General features: G+C 41.5%; 1 protein-coding gene across 4 annotated transcripts in view; it reads right to left on the bottom strand.

Annotated features, from left to right (window-relative positions):
• Positions 1-21,307, bottom strand: part of elp4 (elongator acetyltransferase complex subunit 4) — a 307,678-nt gene that overhangs the window by 27,353 nt on the left and 259,018 nt on the right. Inside the window, exon 10 of one of the 4 annotated variants that reach the window (XM_078549420.1) lies at positions 15,816-15,922. The exons of the other annotated variants lie outside the window; for them this stretch is intronic. Within the exon in view, the coding sequence (XP_078405546.1) occupies positions 15,911-15,922 (12 nt within the window). The 3' untranslated portion in view covers positions 15,816-15,910. Of the gene's footprint in view, positions 1-15,815; positions 15,923-21,307 lie in introns of those variants that run through there. 4 annotated transcript variants of the gene reach the window in all.

The raw sequence follows: 21,307 nt of genomic DNA, 5'->3' as shown, positions 1-21,307 counted from the left end.
TTCATTCATGCAGTTCCATGTGCAGATTTATCAGCAAAGATTTTATTATAAGCTTGAATGTCTATTACTCATTTACTCCTGTTCTCTAATGGAATAATATGTTCCGTCACTTTCCGAGTGTTAAAATTTTAAATGCTGCATTTTCTCCTCAACTGATTATCAGGCAGGATTGTTCCCTGTGGGAGACGTAGCTTTTCACTGAGTTGTGTGACTACACATCAGGTAGCCAATACATTTGAGGCTCTCAGTGGTGTTTATGATAACCTACTGCAAGTGCTAGGTATTGGGGAAATTAGATTTTGAAGCATGTTTTCAATTCAAACCTGTGGAGGTAAATAAAGTAATAGCAGGAGCTAAACAATTCCTAATGTTTTTTTCCACTAGAAGTTCAGCATATACAAAACTATACCTTATCTTACAAGGTAGACAATTACATGTTTCATCACAACCGAACATTTAAATATTGACTGCAGTCAATAGTAGAAAAAAATGAGAAAATAACTTAAGAAAGTGATTATTGACACATTGCAGATCTTCATGACTTACTTGACCAGGTGGGACTCATGAGTTGGGAGTCTTATGTACGCGTGAAAGAATGTCAATCACTCAGCCTCAGTGAGTTATCCTCTAATTACCTACTTTTAACAATAGACTTAAAAAGGTATAAAAAATGTTAAAGTCTGTGCAATGTCTTTAAAGCTATCTAAGAAGTGAAATTTACCTAAGTGCTGCCAAAGGAGGCTTTTCAAGAAGTTGACAATATACCGTCCTTTGTGAAGAGTTCATTCAGTCGTCAAGCAACTGGAGTGAACCCACAAGCAAAAGTGTAGTGCACAATACAAATGCCATTATCTTCACCTATAAAACAATGGTGTTATAAGATAAAGACAATTTAGCAAGTTTAGATTGATTATATCACTGAGGAGTTCCATCCAACTACAGATCTCACATTAATTATTCTTCTTGGTCTACAGGCTTTATTAGTATTATTGCACTGACAAGTATATGCGTTGTAAATACCATTAGATGTCTCGTCAGAAGAGCCTGGAGGATTACAAACATACCTAATCTGTCATTAAAGTATTAGCTCTGGTGTTTTTCCTCATGTAATTTTAATTGATGAATAATACATACTTTGAAATCCATAATTGCAGGTCATAAAATGTAATTTAAAGTAACTTTATAGTGATTGTCACTGCGCAATGCCTGCATATATAAATGGTGTGTATAGTCAGGGTTAATGGCTTGCAATCTGCCTGCAAAGCACACATTCTTGTTATTAAAACTCCATCCAAGGAAAACATAAAATAGCTCAGGAACTAGAGGTCACTTGCCGAGGTTAAAAGCTAATACTACATATAACTTAAAATGAAAGGAGCCATGGTTCATATCCTGAATGATAAAAGCAATCTTATTAGCACCCAGTCAAAACTTCCATATCTAGAAGGTATAAAACATGACAGTTTAAATGCTTTAATTTCCCCTCTCCCCATATGATTTTTTTTTTGTAATTTTTGTATGTGATTTCAGGAACCAGCCAGTCTGCAAAACCTTGGAGTGGAGTTGAAGGGGTTGGGGGATTGGCATATGATGGTGGTGGTGGTGCTGCGGAGAAGATTTTCAATACACCTCTTGCCTACACAACAACAGTGATTGCACTTCAAAAATGATTGCTTAGATCTGAAGCTTTGGAACATCCTGAGAATGTAACAAGGCACAGTATACATGCAAGTTCCTCTATTTTCATTCTATTTTTGGGCACCCAAGCAAAATGGTGTATGGAATCTTGGGAACTCTTTCTATCAACACCATCTCCCCCAGATAAAACAAAAGCACAAATTATTTTGTTATTTTGTAACAACACAACAAGACAAGTTGCGGCAGAAGAACTACCCTTGGTTGGGAGAGCATTCAAATCTGGCTTTCACTTGACCATAATTCAGATTTGTTTGTTTATTTTTTTGAAAAACGCAATTCCTCTCTCCTTGTCAATTTTGTTACCTTGATGATAAACCAAAAGGCTTAGCCGGTTTGTGGGGTGGGTACGGACTCTCTGTTTGCTTTCAAGATGGCAGACTGGTTAAGAAAGTAAGAGCCCATGGGATCCAAGGCAAAGTGGCACATTGGATCTAAAATTAGCTGAAAGGCAGGAAGCAGAGGGTGATGGTAGAGGGATGTTTCTGTGACGGGAAGCCTGTTTCCAGTGGGGTTCCACAGGGATCGGTGCTGGGACCCTTGCTGTTTGTGGTGTACATAAATGATTTGCATTTAAATGTAGGGGGTATGATCAAGAAGTTCGCGGGTGACATGAAAATTGGTAGGGTGGTAAATAGTGAGGAGGATAGCCGTAAACTGCAGGAGGAAATCAATGGACTGGTCAGGTGGACAGAGCAGTGGCAAATGGAATTCAACACAGAAAAGTGTGAGGTAATGCGCTTGGTGAAGGCTAACAATGCCAGGGGTTACACTATGAATGGTAGGACCCTGGAAAGTACTGAAGATCAGAGGGACCTTGGTGTGCATATCCAAAAATCCCTGAAGGTAGCAGGGCAGGTAGATAAGGTGGTTAAGAAGGCATATGGGATACTTGCCTTTATTAGCCAAGGTGTAGAATACAAGAGCAGGGAGGTTATGCTGAAACTGTATAAAATGCTGGTTAGGCCGCAACTGGAGTACTGCGTGCAGTTCTGGTCACCATATTATAGGAAGGATGTGATTGCACTGGAGAGGGTGCAGAGGAGATTTACCAGGATGCTGCCTGGGCTGGAGGGTCTGAGCTATGAGGAAAGATTGGATAGGCTGGGGGTGGTGCCTTGTAGCAGCGAAGGTTGAGAGGAGACCAAATAGAGGTATATAAGATTATGAGGGCCATAGATAGGGTGGATAGGAAAGCACTTTTTCCATTAGTAGAGCAGTCAATAACCAGGGGGCATAGATTTAAGCTAAGAGGTAGAAGGCTAAGAGGGGAGTTAAGGAGAGTTTTTTTCACCCAGAGGGTGGTGGGAGTCTGGAACTCACTGCCTGAAAGGGTGGTTGAGTCAGAAACTCTCGTAACATTTAAGCAGTATTTAGCTATTCACTTGCGTTGCCATGGCTTCCAGGGCTGTGGGCCAAGCGCTGGAAAATGGGATTAGCGTAGTCAGATCTTTGTTGACTGGCACGGACATTATGGGCCGAATGGCCTCCTTCTGTGCTGTGGACGTCTATGAGTCTACGGAGCTGCACTGGTTCTTGACTGAAGCAGAGATCATAGAAGCTAAGAGTCTTGATAGGTAACACTTGGTTCATATGGTGAGTTGGTGGCATAGTGATATTGTCACTGGACATGGCAAATGGTGAAATTTGAATTCACTATAAATCTAGAAGAAAATCTGCTATCCTTATCTGGTCTGGCCTACATCTGATCCTAGACCCACAGTAATGTGGTTGACTCTTGAAAACGTCCTCTGAACAAGGTCAATTAATGATCAGAGGAGAATTTTGCAGATTTTTTTCTCCCTTACTGGCCCTGGATATTTTTCTCTTTTCTTTTTTACCTTTTCTAGAAGATTACATGGCTGTGGAGGGTAAGTGTTTGGAGAAGGGGGAAGGAGAAGTATTGCAGGAAGAAGTGTTTTGTCATGGTGCTCCAGTCATTGTGGTGCTGCTTGGCTTTTTCTGCAGTCTTACAAAATCTCTAATGACCCGAGTACCTGATAGAACTTGTACCGGATGCAAACGCAGCACAGGTTTCTTTCCAGCTTGTTAACTTCTTATGTCAGATATAAAATGACTAATTAAACACCCCTGTCACATTCCTGTCTAATTGAAACTTAATGTGAAGAAACCACAACACAAGTGCATGCTGGAAGTTACCTTAAAGGTTTCATGAATTACAAAGATTCCCCAGACCTCTTCATTTCACACAGGTATGTATGTATTGTGTGATAGAAGTTGCAAATGCCTAAAGCAGGCAAAGGAAATTACTGAGCAGTTTTTTTGCAGACTGTAGAACATCGAAAAGCAGTCAGCATTCCTTCCTCTCTCTGCAAAATCTGACAGATAAAGGTAATTGCCCCACACATGAATTCTATGAAATATATGTTCCACATTACAAATTCACTCAAATTATTGAAAAATTATATGTTAATAGAGTGCTATAAGTCAATGATGCCTTGACTGACAATATGATATGATAAATATACATGTTCACGACACTGACCATAAGTCATCTAATAAGTCTCAACTGGAGAGATATATATCATATTCTACTGCTGCTTGTCCAGGCCACTGGGAGAATTTCCCATCTCTTTTCATAGTGCTTTAGGATCTTAGGCCAAAGTTTAACATCTCATCCAAAAGTCAACATTCCTGTCAGTGTAGTACTGACATCATTGACTACACTTCAAAGTACTATTACTATAAAGCACTTTGGAATTCTTGGGATTGTAAAAAACGCTAAACAATTGTAAATTCTATCTTTCTTTCTTAAAGTTCTGTTTCTCTGATATCTATGCAATAACCTTACTCCCCCTCCCACAGAATTACTGAAATGTCAGTCCAGTAGTGCTCTGGTTATAGGAACGAGGAGGCCACTCAACTCCTTGAGCCTATTTCTCCATTCAATTAAATTATGGCTGATCTGTATCTTAATTCCATCTATCCAGCTTGGCTCCATAATTGTTCATACCCTTGCCTAACCAAAATTTATCAATTTCAGTTTTGAAACTTTCAATTAAGCCCCAGCTTTCCACTACCCTTTTTATGAAGAAATGCATCTTGGCATCACCTTAAATGGCCAAGCTCTAGTTTTATGGTTAAGTCCCTTGTTCTGGACTCAACTAGAGGAAATAGTTTCTCTCTGCCTACCCTATTAGCTCCTCTAAACATCTTAAGCACCTTAATTAAATCACTTCTTAATCTACATATTCAGAAGAAGCCGTCAAGCTTTTGCACCCAATCCTCAATATCATAATAATAGTCATGGCATTGGATGAACAAATCAAAAATGTGAGCTCAAATTCTATGATGGCAAGTTATGAATCGAATTTGATAAGGGCCATGAAATTGCTGACAAAAATTCAACTGGCTCAAGAATTAGAGCTGAAGTCAAGTATTGAACAATGTGCTTTGAATGTTGTGCTAATTAAAACAAGCATATCTTGCACCAAACAGGACACAACAGACAAATGTTTAAACTATATTTCCTTTTTTAGTCATGCTTGAAATGGCTCAAAGTTCTATTGGCTCATTCCTCCACATATCACTACATCTACAATTTTGTTAACTAAGGAATAGATATGCACAGTCATTTTTTATTTTAAGAGGAGATTGGGTTTCAACACATTATCTAGAATGATAATTTTCAACATCATTATCACTAAAACTAGGGGACACAGTTTCAGGATATGAGATCTACTGTTTGAGATGGAAATGAGGAGTGATTTTTTTCTCTGAGAAGGTCATTAGTGTGTGGAATTCTCCTCCCCAGAAAGCAGTGGAGGCTAGGTCATTGAGTTTATTCAAGGCAGAATTGGACAGATTTTTGATAGACAAGGGAAGCAAGGGTTATGGTAGGCAGATGGCAAAGTGGAGTTAAGACCCTAACCAGATCAGCCATGATCTTGTTGAATGGTGGAGCAGGCTCGAAGGTTGAATGGCCTACTCCTGCTCTTAAGCCCTATGTTCCGGTCTCTTTCAAAAGAAAATCAAAGTCATAAACAATTATTAACATTATTTTTTCCCTGTCTATTTCAGTTGATTCGGTTGTTTTTATTAAACCATGACCACGGCAGCACCACTGATTCAGGGAAAGCTTCTTGGTCTAGCAGTAAGGTTAATTAATATCTGTAGAAATATTTCATCAACCCAGGATAGTAAATAAGAAATATGAGAGTAGGTAAAGCTAACTAGCTGTTAAAATGTGGTTAAATTATTATTGCTTGAAGGTAGGGCATGTCCAGTCCTGCCATTCTTCCATCTCACCTGAATGCTTCCATTTGGTGAAAAACTCCAGTTAGGATAGCTGCCATCAGTTTGCGCAACACACCCAGTGAAAGCCAGCAAATCTGAGTGACGGTCTATGTTAGAATTTAGTCCTGTGACACTCTAGGGTAGATCTCTAATATTCCTTTGCTGGAGAGACTGTGATAGCTCATTTGTAACAGCAATATGGAGATGCTGACACAGCTTAACCATTTTAAATTAAGGCCAGGATGAAATTTAACTATTTCTCTTTCTTGGTGCAAATTGCAAAAAGAACAAAAGAGAACAATATTATCACAGCCCTCATAAATACTGTCAACGTGATTCTGTACCTTCACCTTAGGAATAGATGAACAGGAGTAAGCCATTCAGATAATTTGCGCCTCCTCTGCCATTCAATTAGATCATGGCTGATCTGTACCCCACCAACTTTGTTTACACACCTTTAACTACATGTCTCCAGTCAGAGGAAATAGTTTCTCTGTATCTACCCCACTGAATCCCTTTAATCTTATTCTTTCCTTTTTACAGTCTGCAAGATTTCAGAACATGTCATTGTCATTCAATTATATACACAATATAATTACAAAACTACTTGCATCTTTCTTGCAGTGACAGAAAACATCTTTTTCAACACAAAAGATTTTTGTCCCTGCATTATTTACGTGTTATGATTTTCATGCCAGTTTCACCCCAAATATAGTGAGCAGCAGCACAAGTCGAATTAAAACAAAGCTGTAGCTTTCCCTAATGCACCTGATACACATTCAGATTCTCTCACTTTTCAAATCCTTAAATTGTGGTCCCACTTCCACCTTTCACTGTCTCCCAAACTCTATCGAGTCCTGCTGAATAACCATTTCCCAAGCCATTTAGCTGTGAGGAACCTCAGGAATCTTCACAACCTAATTCTTCCTCCACCAGCTATGCTTCAGCTGACACTGTCACAATGTTCATGAATTAGTGTTCTTCACAAATCATTCTATCATTTTCTTTTCAAATGTTCCAGCCACAACAACCTTACAAGGATCCTGATAATCAGAACACTTAACAGGTTTCCATTGGTTACAAATATTTATACAACTCCTAATCCTACAGTATAATACAACTGAAACTTTGGCACCTGAATGTTGCCAGGTCACATCCATTACAAAGAAATTCTTGGAAAATAGTGTCGCTGCCAAGGTTGGCAGTTATTGCTCATCCTTATTTGGCCTTGCTGGTGAACCTTCTTGTTAAATTGTTGTTGGTCTTTTTAGCGGCATGCTAGGCAACTTCAGAGACAGTTAAGAGTCAACCACAATGGGTTGGGATTGCAGTTACATATAGGCCAGATAGGGCAAGGGCTGCAGCTTTCTCTCCCCAAGGGACATTTATTGCAATCAGTCAGTTTCAGCTCTTTATTTCCAGGTAATTTAAAAAAAAATTGAATTCAAATTTTCAAATTACATGGGGGTGGGAAGAGAGATGTTCTCTGGATTGTTAGTCCAGGCAGCTGGATCCAGTAATATGAGCACCATGCTACTAAACCCTCATTTTAAGCGTCGCAATCTCCATGATGAAAAACAGTAAAGGCATTTGATTATCAATAGCTTTATATATGATATATTTCACATTTATCAGAATCTGTAATAGCCTATTAATATATTTGAATATTTATAAATGTAATAAAAAGATAGCCAATATTCTACATACAAATCAATGGAACTTCTTGACTAGATTCCAGCCTTTAACCTGCTGCAAGACATGCATTATTCTTTACATAAACTGCCCGAATCCCTCAAATAAAGTAGAACCTATAACTCACATACAAGTTTCAATTATTCCATATGGAAGCCATTTAAGTAGCAGAATGCCAAGAACATTCCTTTCCAAGCCTCCAGGTCATTAAATCAGAATTGGACAAATCAGCAAATAAGAAATATCAGAAGTAGAACTACATTTTCTTAGGGTTTTTGAGTCAGATTGCCACAGCTCAGGTTCAACCATGGCTGATTGCTGCAGCTTTAGATCCCTGCACGATACTAAAACTTTAAACCAACAGAACTCCTTGACTCGATTCCAGCTTACAACTCATTCTTGAGTAACTTTTTTTTGCATCAAGTTCTTGATTAAATTCTACTTAATTTTTCCAAGTATCCATTATCCTATTGTTTCAGACTTGTCAAAGGCTTAAAGCAAAACTGCAATATTTGTCATATTTTGGATGAAACTTTAGGCTGCGTATGTCTACAGCCTCTCAGGTTGGACGTAAAAGATTCCATGACACTTATTTGAAGATGAGCACGGAAGTTTTCCAGATGTCTTGGTAATATTTAACCTTTAATCATCATCGTTAAAACAGATTATCTGCTCAATTATCTCGTTGCTGTATGTGGGACCTTGCTGTATGCCATTTGGTTAATGTTTCACTATATTACAATAGCATTGCAAATCTTAGTATTTCATTGGTGTGAAATGCTTCAGGATACTCTTAGGTTATGAAATATTCTACATAAATGCAAGGTCGCTTTTTAGTTCAAACCAGTATTTATGTCTGAATCAATTGTTTTCTCTAATATCATTAATCAAAGTTTTTACTTGAATCGTATCTTTTGTTTGTGTACTGAAAAATTTATATCCATTTGCACTCTGAATAAAAACATGTCAAATGACCTGCATTCAGATTGAACATTTTAGCCTATTCATTAAAATCTTTAGCAAGCGCTGAAATGTATTAATAAATTACATCCATTTTTAATAATTGGAAAGTTCTGCTAACATTACGATGTACAAAGTGATGCATGAGAGGCCTTTTCAGTCTGTTTCATATCTGTCTAGTTTATAATAACTGTATTGTCCACAGGTAGTCTGAGGTCTGGTTCTTGTTGTAACAGTTGAAAATCTAATCTGCCTAGTTAAGGCCAATTCTCAGGTTCTCAGTGAGAAAGTGGTCCAGTTAGATCCGGACGTCAAATTTAGGCAAGTTATTTCCACAACAACTTTCTGTAGAATTAAAGCTTGGCTCTACTTCTAAAAGTTTCATAAATCTCCTCTGGTTATCTCGAGGACATAAAAAGCAGGCTTTTTTGTAAATTAATTTTTAAGATTTTCAACTGTAATTTATTGATGTTTTATACAGTGTTGACGGAGATGTGTGGCATGAGAGATTGGCACTCTTAAAAGTTTTACTTAACAGATATATAATCTAACAGCATTGACATTGTAAAATGTTTTGTAATACAATCCTGCTACATGTACACTCAAAAGGGTCATATTGTCTGCCATTACTGTTTCAACAATTTGAACCAATGCTAACCTTCGTAGTACACTAATGTTGCTTTAAAAATTGTAGATATTATCTATGCATAATTCACTACAACCTTAAAAACCATACTTGTTACTAACAATCTGAAAATTAACTGAATTACAATTGTATTTGATATATTTTATTTTGGTGTAAAAATGCCAATAATGGATGATATATCAGAATCAATTTGCAGCAATAAGGTTAAAAATTATTTAAAATGTAGCTCGGATGTCAGTAATAAGCATCCAGCTAAACAAGGCATTAAACGCCAATTTATCCTGTTTATGCAAGAGTTAAAGGTTTCAAAGCAAAAAAAATTAATAGCTTGCTTTGTTAGTTTCTTTTTAAATTCAGCAAAAAAACTACTGATTAATTTAAGTTTTCTTACCTATTATTTTGATTATATTCAGGTTGATTGGACTTGATCCAGCACTTTAAAGAAAATTAATTATTTCAAATACATGCGCAGCTTTTATGCAACCAGACTGATTTGCATTCAGGAAAATTCAGCAGAAGTAATTGATGCACAAGAAAATACTGGCACCAAATGAACTCAATTTTCATTCTAAATTTCCTCAAAATCCCCAGGCACAACAATATCAAATGCAGGGGAAAATAAACAAAAGCAATGTGAAAAGGGAACATGAAGAGAGAATATTACAAGAATCAGAGGACAAAGGGATTGCAAAACTGCTTCATTGCTATCAATGCATGTTAAAGATTTCATTCAACCAAGGTAGAATAAGATATCATATGGCATAATGACAGTTGATGTCTTCATTTAAAATGTAAGAATTTACATTCTAATTAGAAAGAATTTACATCTTAATCACCGTCAGCTGCATTGTTACATTACTTTTTCTTCAGTGCAAAGGTAATGAACAAAAGTACTTTTCTACACACAAATTAGATTGGCAGTGTCCCATTTCTGATGATCTATTTGTCAATTTCAGGTCAATTTCATAAATTCAAAATGAGTCAACCTCTTTGCACGGTGTGACTGATTTGGGAATGACATCCCCAACAAATATCTTCAGGAAAAATGATCAAAATATAGTTTCATTGGAAAAAAAATTCTGAATAAGACAACAGAAACTGAAGTACAAGAAATGTTAGGAAAGGTCTCAGAATAGGAATGAGAACTATTCAAGAAGAGTTTTGTGTTTCATATTATTTGTCTAGCTACTAATTTGAGTGATGGCACAAGGCATCCATTTTAATGCAGTTCGCAGTTGTTTCAATAATAGTGTAGTAAATATCAACAACAAGCAGGTGAAACCATATACAAACAGGTTCTAAATTAATTCATAAATTAGTTCCAAATATGACATAGTCCATGTAACTATATTTTTAAGAACAGCATTTGTAAAGTACTTTTTGAATCACAGAATCTGTCCATCCCTAAACTATGTTCTCTCATCCTTCCTGTTTGAATATGACCTATACTCACTAGCTGCTGCTTTTCTTTAATAATGATCAAAAATATCTGTGCATGATATGCTGTCTTATGGTAGAAAACAGAGCAAGCAAATTTGCTCTTCCAATGGCGATTTACAATTTATCCAAAAACAGATATGGATATAATCAATTTAATAGATTTTTTTCCATTAGTATGGAAAGAATTCATGATTAGTCTCAATACATCTAACAGAAATTCTAAAGTTAGTGTAAGATTTGCTACCCTTTAGTAATGTTAATATATAAGACAAAATAATAATGTGCTTGCACATTTAGGAATTTGTAAATTTCTACTTTATATAAAGTTTTGAGATGCTTAGTTCCACCATTAGTCTGTAGGCAAACATTCATGCAGGGTTGATTTAACGAGTGAGCTCACACATGGGAAAAATATTACCTTGGAGTCAATGCTTTTCCAAAAGGTAAAGCCTTAAGAATATTCTTTTTGTAAAATAAAGTAACAATTTGAGAAAAGACCTGATTATTTTCAAAACGCTAGCGTTTTGTTTTCAGATTTTTTTTAACAATTATAAGTCTTTATTTAATGCAATAAAGGAGTTGATGTTACACAGGCATTTGGACAATTTATCAACTTGGATGTTACAGTACTGGTAGAGGCAGTGAGAGCGAGTTCGGTGTCATCAATATAAATGTGGAGGTTGATCTATAATTGTGGATGTTGTTGTTGAGGGTTAGGACATAAATTCTAAGCAGGATAGGTCAATGATGTAGCCATGGAACACATCATGGATGACCATGCAAACATGGGAGGGAAGCCACCTGAGCAGATATATTAACTCTATTGGACAAGATATGAGAAGAAGCATGGAGAGCATAGCGCCACGGGGATGACCCTGGAGAAGCGGCTTTAGAGGAAAATGGAGAGTTCAATAGTGTTGGTGGCAGAATGGTTTTCTGCACCCCTGCACCTAACAGTTGCCCAGTGACATTCCAGCAGTGTTTTTGGCCCTTAGGGTGCAGAAATCAAACTTGAAGGATTCAGAGCGCAGAAATCAAACTAGAAGGATTCTGAGAGCAGAAATCAAACTTGAAGGATTCAGAGTGCAGAAATCAAACTTGAAGGATTCAGAGCGCAGAAATCAAACTTGAAGGATTCAGAGCGCAGAAATCAAACTTGAAGGATTCAACCATGGAGTGACAAGACACGCGAGCGCATAGTTGGTCAGCAATATAGCATCTGAGGACTTAAAAAGACCAGTTGGAGATTTGGTTGTAGTTAGAGAAAACAGGTTGGGGGCAAGGGTATGGTTTTTAAAAAGAGGAATGATTTTGTTTTGATAGGGAAAATTATAGATTGTGAGACATGCACAGATTTTTTTTTGTCAGTGAGCAACAACACAGAAAATTAACTAATAATAAAAAAAAACTGCAATCCATAATCTCTTATCCGCCCGCCCACTGATCCAACTCCAGTTTCTGTGATTCAACATTTGTAGCCCTTCAGGGCAAAGCTATGTTCAACTGTTGAACTCAGCTATCAAAGCCAAGAGTGTGACTGCAGCTTAATTTAAGTATGAAAAATTACATTTTAAAAAGGGTGGGGGGAAGGAAGTCTGTAAATCAGCTTAATACACTGCATACCATTAATATTTCACTTTAAAAATTCATCTCCAAACCATTATCCGACATAGAGACCACAAGTTAAATGAGCCATAATCAGTGAAACTGATCCTTCCCATCATTATTCTTTGTTGAAAAGGTCAATAAATGTTATATCTCAGTGCACACAGCTGATGATAGCTCCACTATAGATATTTAAGAGTTACAATATATCACTAACTAAACTGTGTAAGACAAATGGACTGCCTGTGTAAAACTGCACAATAAAAAAATTGTTGGCCAGTACAATATGGGTAGGTTTTTTAGGTCTGTGTGGGCGTGGCCGGGGAATGGGCTGCCTCCTGTGATCGGCCCCCAGCCGCCATTTCATGCTGGTTGGCCAATTCATGGCCAGCCAGCGTGAAGTGTGCGCTGAAATGCTCAGTGCTGCCAGGGTGGGGGCGGGAGGAGGGCGGACACTGACGTAAGCATGGGAGTGGGCAAACGCTGAGTGAAAGCTCCCTGAAGGCAGGGAGCTGCTTCAAGGAGCTGAAGACTTCAAAACAATTAAGGATTTTAAAATCACAAAAAAAATGTCCAAGCATCATAATCAGTTACCTGAGCATATACATGTTAAAAATTCTGTCCATAGATTTTTCTTTTTCTTTCATTTAATAATGGAAACCAAATCCCGCCCTTGGATGAGGTTTCATCAAAAATACAAAGTCTGCCTGGCAGATTTGCCTGTTCGCCAACCGTGAACGGATCACGAAAAATTGGGGACAATTAAAACTTTAACAACTTTAATTGTCTTAATTGTCGGTAGGTGCGCTTCCAACACTTGCATGTGACCACTGACCAAAGCATCGCACGAGCGTGGGATGACATCGGGACGTTCGCCCGACGTCATCTCGCACAATTTCACGTCCCATCGGGTCGGGTGCGCACCCGCACGCCAGCCTAAGAATTCTGCCCTATGTTTCACTACTAGGATAAAGACTGCCTTGAATTAAGTATGTTAGCTAAATGCTACAAAAACTTCCAATTGGTACAAAAGACATCTTAGTAAAAAGTATTTTGCTTGTAATTTAGCAAAATGGGCTTAAATATCAACAAGATTTTATCAGGAAATTCTGCTTGCATTTATCATCTATCCAGGTGGCAGTATTTGGGACTACATAGTAAAATACCTGTAAACTTGGAGATATCCTCCTGGTTGCAATATGTTAGCAGAATAAATTTACTACTGCACTGTTAGAGAAATACATTCCAACCAATGCAGATCACAATGTCAACTTGACAAATTTTCAGAGTACTTGTGATTTCTAGATGACCTTCATCTAAAATGCAGCATATATTTATTTAAAAGCTTTGAGAGCATCCCTCTGCTCCATGCATCACTTTTCTAAGTGTCAAAAATATATAAAATGGAAAAAGACATGTTACCGTTTTTCTTCCTGCCAAGGAGCCAGGCATTTACAAGCACCTGGATATCTGCAAACTTGCCTCACAATATGGCAATTAAACTCTGATTGACCTCAGGACTTTTTAGAATATCTCCCCAACAGGAAGTAGTTCAGGAGTGGCTTTCGAGGGACAGCCATGGTTAGCAGATAAACGTCACAACTCCAGATCCCCGACTGTCCACAATCAAGACCACAGGAAATTAGGTCTCTTTATGGAAAATAATGTTTGGAAGACCCCAATTTGTTACAATTTATTTAATTTCCATGTAGCATCTTCTTTAAAAAAAAGGCTGCAATGAAAATAAAAATGATGTTGAACTCGCAAGTCAACTATCAATTAAATAACGCTTCATTTAGCTTTATTAGAATGGTTCAGAAATTGAGGTTTCTGCAATATTGGCTATGAAAATGATTGCTCACCTGTTTGATCTCCCTCATGGCTTAGTAGGGAAAGGCACTGCGCACACTAGGACTAATCCCTACCAACCAGAAAGTCACAGGTGCCATTCCTTATCCGTGCTGGGTTAGCTGAATTAAGCCAAGGCAGCAGTAGGATACCTAAAATTGGCCTCGGAACATCTGGACCAGAGGAGGGAAGTCATAAAAATTGCTGGTCCTCCCTTCTGACAGCTACATAGTGAAGTTTGCACACAGGGATATCTGGTTGAAACTGATCAAGTTTGGCTGTAATGCCAGCTGAAGCCTGCTGTCACTCCATCTGGGGTCCCAGATGAAGGATGAATGTTTGGGTTAGGTTGTGGCGGACAGTTAACACCAATGAACGAACTATATTCCAGCGAGGCCCAATGTCTTGGTTTGGGAAAAAAGAGAATTGTTCAAGTCTCAAAAACGTTATTACTCTTCTCTTAAAATAGATTGCATTGTGTGGGCTACATTCGAGTGTGGAGGAAAAATACATTGTTTGACACTACTTAAACCATATGGGCATTCTGACTATACTGAAAAGCTATAACCTTGTCACTTCTTCACTAACAAGATTTAGATGGGGCATTGAAATGTCCTATTATCATCAACAACCACAGGAACATTTGCAATCAGTCTGAATGAAGGCATTTATCACACTGAATACAAAGACTGTACACAGGTGGCTGACTCAAAATGTCAAATATTGTATTAAGCATTCTAAGAGTGACTTTGAAATTATCAGTCCCCAAGCAATAACCATCATACAATAATTTGAGGTCAAATCCCATGTGATACAACACAATAAGCTTGTAAAAGATGAGGCAAGTTATAATTCAACACATACATAGTTTATGGTTTTGTGCATTTACTTTTTCAGATTCTGGTGTTCTGGATCAAAATCCTGGAATTCCCTCCCTAACAGCACTGTGGGTGTACCTACACCACATGGACTGCAGCGGTTCAAGAAGCAGCTCACTACCACCTTCTCAAGGGCAATTAAGGATGGGCAATAAATGCTGGCCTAGCCAGCGAAGCCCACATCCCTTGAATGAATTTTTTTTATTTGCATCAAATTCAATGCTTTCTTTAATTGGTTAAAAGAGCAAAAATCGATCGAGAGTTAGAAACACGAAATATTGGCCTCATGTGAAAGCTTGTTTTTGTGAACTGCATAGCTGTGTACTTTGGAACCTCAGATGAAGTCTGATTTTTGATTTACTCACTGATAGAGAAACAGCACTAAAAACAGCCCCTGCCAAAAGTACAGGTCTGCAGAATTCAAACAGGACAAACTACTGGATAAAAAAATAGGAATGCAGATAGGACTGAATCATCTAGGAAGGGACACACTGTCAGGACTTGCATGCAAGTTAAATAAGAAAATAAAACGTTGGAAAAGCTCAGCAGGTCTGGCAATGGGGGAGGCTGTGGCATAGTGGTATTGCCACTGGACTAGTTATCCAGAGACCCAGGGGGGCCCAGGTTCGAATCCCACCACAGCATATAGTGGAATTTGAATTAAATAAAAATATCTGGAATTAAAAGTCTAATGATGGCCATGAAACCATTGTCGATTATCATCAAAGCCCATTTGGTTCACCAATGTCCTTTCAGAAAGGAAATCTGCTGTCCTTACCTGGTCTGGTCTACATGTTCACTCTTGAATGCCCCCTGAACAAGGGGAATTAGGGATGGGCAATAAATGCTGGCCTAGCCAGCGATGCTCGCATCCCATGAACGAATAATTTTAAAAAAGCATCTGTGGAGAGAGAAACAGAGGGCAGAATCATCCCAGGTTTGCACTCAGTGCAGTAGCGGGCGGGAAAAATGGCGTTTTACTCGCCAGCCGCAATGGTGGCTTCTCATGCCGTAGCGTCGCAATCCCGAATTGTATTAATTATGCATTTCTAGGAGACACGCTGTTTCAATCATTTGGGGGGGGTGTGGGGGGGAATATCACACACCATCACCTTGCCGCTTTCTCAAGCCGGGCACCATATTTAAAGCTCAGATGCACGCACACGTCTCAGTGCTTCCAGCCCAGGACGGCTGCACAGAAGACATGGCCCCGAAAAGCAAGAAGACTGCAGTCCCCAGGTTTATTGGCGCATCCCTCGAGTGCCTTTTGGACGCAATGGAAACGTGTCGTGATGTCCTCTACCCCCGCTCTGGCTGGAGGATGGGCAGCATCATCACCAATCCGGCTTGGGAGGGAGTGGCAGTGATGCAAAAGAGGACAGCCACCCAGTGCCGAAAAAGGATGAATGATCTCCATTCTGCCAGGGTAAGTCACTCCTCTCATCACTCTCAACTCACACTCACAAATCCATGACATATCCACAGGGGCCTCACTCACTGCCAGTTCAAGGGACATCACCATTCACTCTCTCACACACACCTTCATTGTCCTCATCCCAACCATGGGACAACACCACCCACACATGCCAGGCATACTTATTATCTGGCCTGGCAGGCGCCCTGCTTACACTCTCTCCATCTCTATTCATGCAGGAGAAGCTGGCACACAACAAGAACGAGAGGTCTCAGACTAGTGGAGAAATGCCTGAAATCAAGGTCCTCATGGAGCCATGCAGCTGGTTGGCATGGATCTGGACCATTCCTGTGCTGATGATGAGGTGCTCTACCACGTAAGGATCCAGAAGTGCAACATCCATCAGGCAATCATTCTGAGAGTATGTGTCCTGCTTTACAGGCCACTGCCATGCACTAATTATGTCTCCTTGCTTTGGCAGGCACATCTGGGAAACAGCTGACTGAGCCCAAGACCCAGGGTCTCCAATCAAGCCCCGAAGAAACCGCTGAAGAGGAATCTGAAAGCATCCTCATTGAAGACCTGTTACAGCACTCACCCACACCCTCCACCAGCGCAGAGACATACACCTTGATGGCACCTAGTTTTACAGCAGCTTCGGAATCACAATCTGGTGAGCACATCACACTTTCTGATCCACAGAAGACGGGACAGGGGCTTCACAGGTCTCCGGCACTTGGAGGACTGCTGGAGGCCAGGAATTTGCTGAGTCCAAGTCATATGAAGAGCCTCTAGACTTGGTCATACTTCAATTGCTGGAGCTGCAAAGGCAAGCTTGGGAACATCAGGGAGGGATGTCTCCACACTCTTCAGATTGCAAGGCACGTTGGAGGGGACTGTCCACCTTCATTCTGAGGTTAAAGCACCGGCATACCAATGCACTGAGGTCAACACTGGTAGGATGGCGGCCACCATGGAGACCTTGGTCCAGGACGTCGCTCTTGCACTGCTGCATGGGCAGAACTCCATCGCTGATGCCATGGTGCCTCCAACATTGTGAATGCGAGAGGGGTGCGGGGCAGCTCGATCTCACTCCAGCTTCCCCTTCTCCTCAAGGAGTCAGCCAGGGGCCCATGGGCACCCATAGGGAGGAGGATCAAGCAGGTGCACACCCTAGGGCCATCCACCCAGGTGACTCTGGGAGAGTCCAGCCCTTCTGAATCCCCTCTTTCTGTGACCCCAGCAGCTCCAGCTCCACTGGCCAAGGAGGGTGCCACTGCCATACAGGTCTCGATCCTCCAGAGGACGCCCACCAAGGTCATCATAGACAGGACGCAGAAATCAGCAGATTGCCTCCACCTCCGCTGTGGATGTCCGGGGAGCACCAAGATGTAGCGGCAGGGTCAGGAAGGTCATGAAGATGTAACTCTTTTCGAGTTAAAACAATTAACTAAATTAACAAAAACAAGGGATAAATCAGGCACAGCCCCTAAGTCAGGTCAGCTGTAAAACCAAGGACAAAGTTTAAAGGAAACTTACAAACATTAAACCAAAATGTGATTAAAGGGGTCAACAAAACACCCCAGTCCCCGCGGTGCCCACCGGGCACGGAAGGCCTCGATGGTGCCGGCAGACACCGCGCATGAAACTCTTTCGAGTTATCAACAGTCACAGATTGTAACTCTTTCGAGTACATTCACAGTTCTTGGTTTTCCGGGAGTGGGACATGAACCCACAACCTTCTGATTCAAAGGCGAGGGTGCTATGAACTGAGCCACAGCTGACACCTCTAAATTCTTTCGAGTTATCAACAGTCACAGATTGCAACTCTTTCGAGTACAATCACAGTTCTTGGTTTCCGGGAGTGGGACATGAACCCACAACCCTCTGATTCAAAGGCGAGGGTGCTATGAACTGAGCCACTGGGCACGGGTGTTAATCACTTGTACATAATGTTCACTATCGTAAAAAAACTCTCAAGAATGTCTCCCTGTTTCTCCTTGCTCTGATGAGCAGTGTCCCTGTCACTCAAATGTGAAACCTTGTTTCCTGCACAAGATAAAGGCAGGTGTCTCAATCCAGGGCCTCTTCCCTGTGCTTTGTGCAGCCTTCAGACCAAAGTGATCGTCTGGCCTCACACTCCCTGGACACATTACTGATGTCTACACCTCAATGGTGCTTATCATTGCTGCAAGAGTGTCGTAGGCAGGCACCACAGAGTTCAGTCATTCTCTCTAAGTGCTCTTAGCACCTTTAAGGTGTGGCTGGTTTTCAGCTCATCAGCATCTGTGACCAGTGATGCTATGCTCCTGGAGGGGTCAGATACTCAAGGATAACAAAGGATAAGTTGCTTTTAAAGTTTCATGGCTGAGTCTCCATGATATGAGACTGATAACAGAGTGCAAGCGTGCTGCCCTCTGCCAGACATGAGTCAAACATTCTCAGAGGCTATATGAGGATCAATGGTGTCTCCTCATCGCATATCACCATCATCCTCCACAAATCTAGCCTTCTGAATGCACTTGCCTCGCGTGGCCAGTGCAATGGTCTCATCACTGTCATCCTCATGAGGAACTTCCTCACCCTCATTACCATCAACGTCCTCCTCATCGGTGGAGCCCTCCAGCTCCTCCTTAGCCAGCTCATCTCCGCATTGCAGCGCAAGGTTGTAAAGGGTGCAGCAGGTGATGACGATGCGTGACACCTTCTGTGGACTATATTGTAGGGCACCACCAGATCGGTCCAGGCACCAGAACCTAATTTTTAGCATCCCGGTGGTTCACTCCACCAAGTTGTGAGTTGCAGCATGAGCCTCGTTATACCTTTACTCTGCTGCAGTCTGAGGCCGCTGCATGAGTGTCATCAGCCATAGCCCTTGTCCCCGAGAAGCCATCCCTGCAACCTCCATGGGCCCTGGAAAAGCATCAGGGAAATGTGACCAACTGAGAACGTAAGAGTCGTGGACACTCCCTGGAAACTGTGTGCAGACCTGCAGGATGCCTTTCTAGTGATTGCACACCAGCTTCACATTCAGCCAATGGAATCCCTTGCGGTTGACATAGTTGATTGCTTGTGTGAGGGAGACCTGAGTGCCATGTGAGTGCAGTCGGCGATACCCCCCACCTGTGGGAAACCCAAGATATGGGCAAAGCCAATCGCTGTTGCATCCTGGCTGCCCTAGTCTCAGGCGAAATTCAGAAAGTTGTGTGTCCTCACGGAGATGGCGTCCGTGACCTCATGGGTGCATTTGTGGGTGGAGGCTTGTGATATTCCAGAGGTCACCTGTGGAGCCCTGAAAGGAGCCACCGGCGTAAAAATTGTGGTCCGTGGTCACTTTCACTGCCATGGGCGCCCTCCATGTCCCCATGGTGCCAAATCCTGCAGCAGCTGGTAGATGTCACCGACCAGTTCCCTAGACATGCGCAGTCTTCGGCGACACTGGTTCTCAGTCTTCTGCAGGAATGAAAGGCGGCATCTATAGACCCTGGGTATAGCTAGGCACCAACCAGCGGCAGCTCACTGCAGCTCTTCGGTGGCGTGTGCGGGAGCCCCAGCTGCCTCTTCTTCCTGAGGGTGCTGCATCTCCTTCTGCGCAGCCAGGCACCTCCATCGTTCTCTTCTCTGTCATCTACGCCAGGAGACATACAGCTAGTTCACCAGGCTCCATGCTCCTGATGTACTCCTCCTGCAGGATGAAAGAGGGAGGGGCATGGGTTAGCTTGGGTGTTCTAAGAGCATCTCTTGATTAAGTCTGAAGGCCTGTCAACGCATCCCAGGGAGTGCTGACCACCACTTGGATGGTCAGTTTAGTGTGCTGCATGGCTGCCTGAAATCCCACCCTCTTCCGGCCCACTCCACCTGACCGAATGGCGGTAGCTTTGCTCACTGGACCGCGTGTTGTGTTCTCAGCTCAGGTATTCTCCAAACCCGCACTGCAAAGCTGCACTATTCGTTTGAACCATGGGGGAGACTGGTCCAAACTGGGATGATGACATTGCAAAGGGCTATGAGTGCCTCCACCAGTGACTGCTCCATGGCCAGCTTGAGCAAGGAGATTGTACAACATGCCCAGTCATCCAACTGTTCTGCAGTCCACTAAAACACTCATTAGTTTGCATCTGTGCCTGAAAAGCTCTGGTGTGCTTGGCGGCACTTTCATGCCTGTGTGTTGCTTGAGTGGGCAAATACGCTAGTTGCCTGACTCAAGTCATATCAATGCGGCTGCGCCTGAATTGTCTCAGCTGCGGAGGAATAGTCACTTACACAAGGTTTCCTTCTCTCCCCACCCCGCACATGCTTGTGCACTACCTTAAACCGCTGACCAGCCTGTGTGCCCACCCCCAAGTCGCCTCAACCGCAGGGCAGCCCTTGACCCCCGCCACCAATGTACCTCAACCTTGAAGTCCAACAGGCGACCCTCACGAGCACTGTGTAATGTGACTGTGCACTCACCTCAGTGTTCCCCTCAAAGTGCAATCCACCAAGTGCATGCCTTATATATGCTATTGTGAAATACATTCGTGTGATTCAGCATGGGGGGATGATTCTGGCGGGCTGGCCTTATAATGATATGCAGATGTGTTACAATGAGGTTTCCGATGTCAGACGGCGAGAAACGCAGCCTGCCATTGATGGGCAGAGCAGACGATTGCAAACTAGTTTGATGACGTCATGAAAGTGAATTTTGGCCTTCTCGCCATATTGTCCGAACACGCCCAATGCCAGCGGGCAAAGAAAATTCCACCCAGAATTAACGCTTTGAGTCTGTATGACTCTTCTTCAGCGCTCTGAAGAGAGGTCGAAATTTTCCAGCATTTTCTGTTTTTATCTCAGATTTCCAGCATCCTCAGTATTTTGCTTTTATTATCCTTG

This window comes from Cetorhinus maximus, chromosome 9, assembly GCF_964194155.1.
Source record: "Cetorhinus maximus chromosome 9, sCetMax3.hap1.1, whole genome shotgun sequence".
Taxonomy (NCBI): domain Eukaryota; kingdom Metazoa; phylum Chordata; class Chondrichthyes; order Lamniformes; family Cetorhinidae; genus Cetorhinus; species Cetorhinus maximus.
Note: the sequence above shows the minus strand (reverse complement) of the source record. Positions and strands in the feature narration are given on the sequence as shown.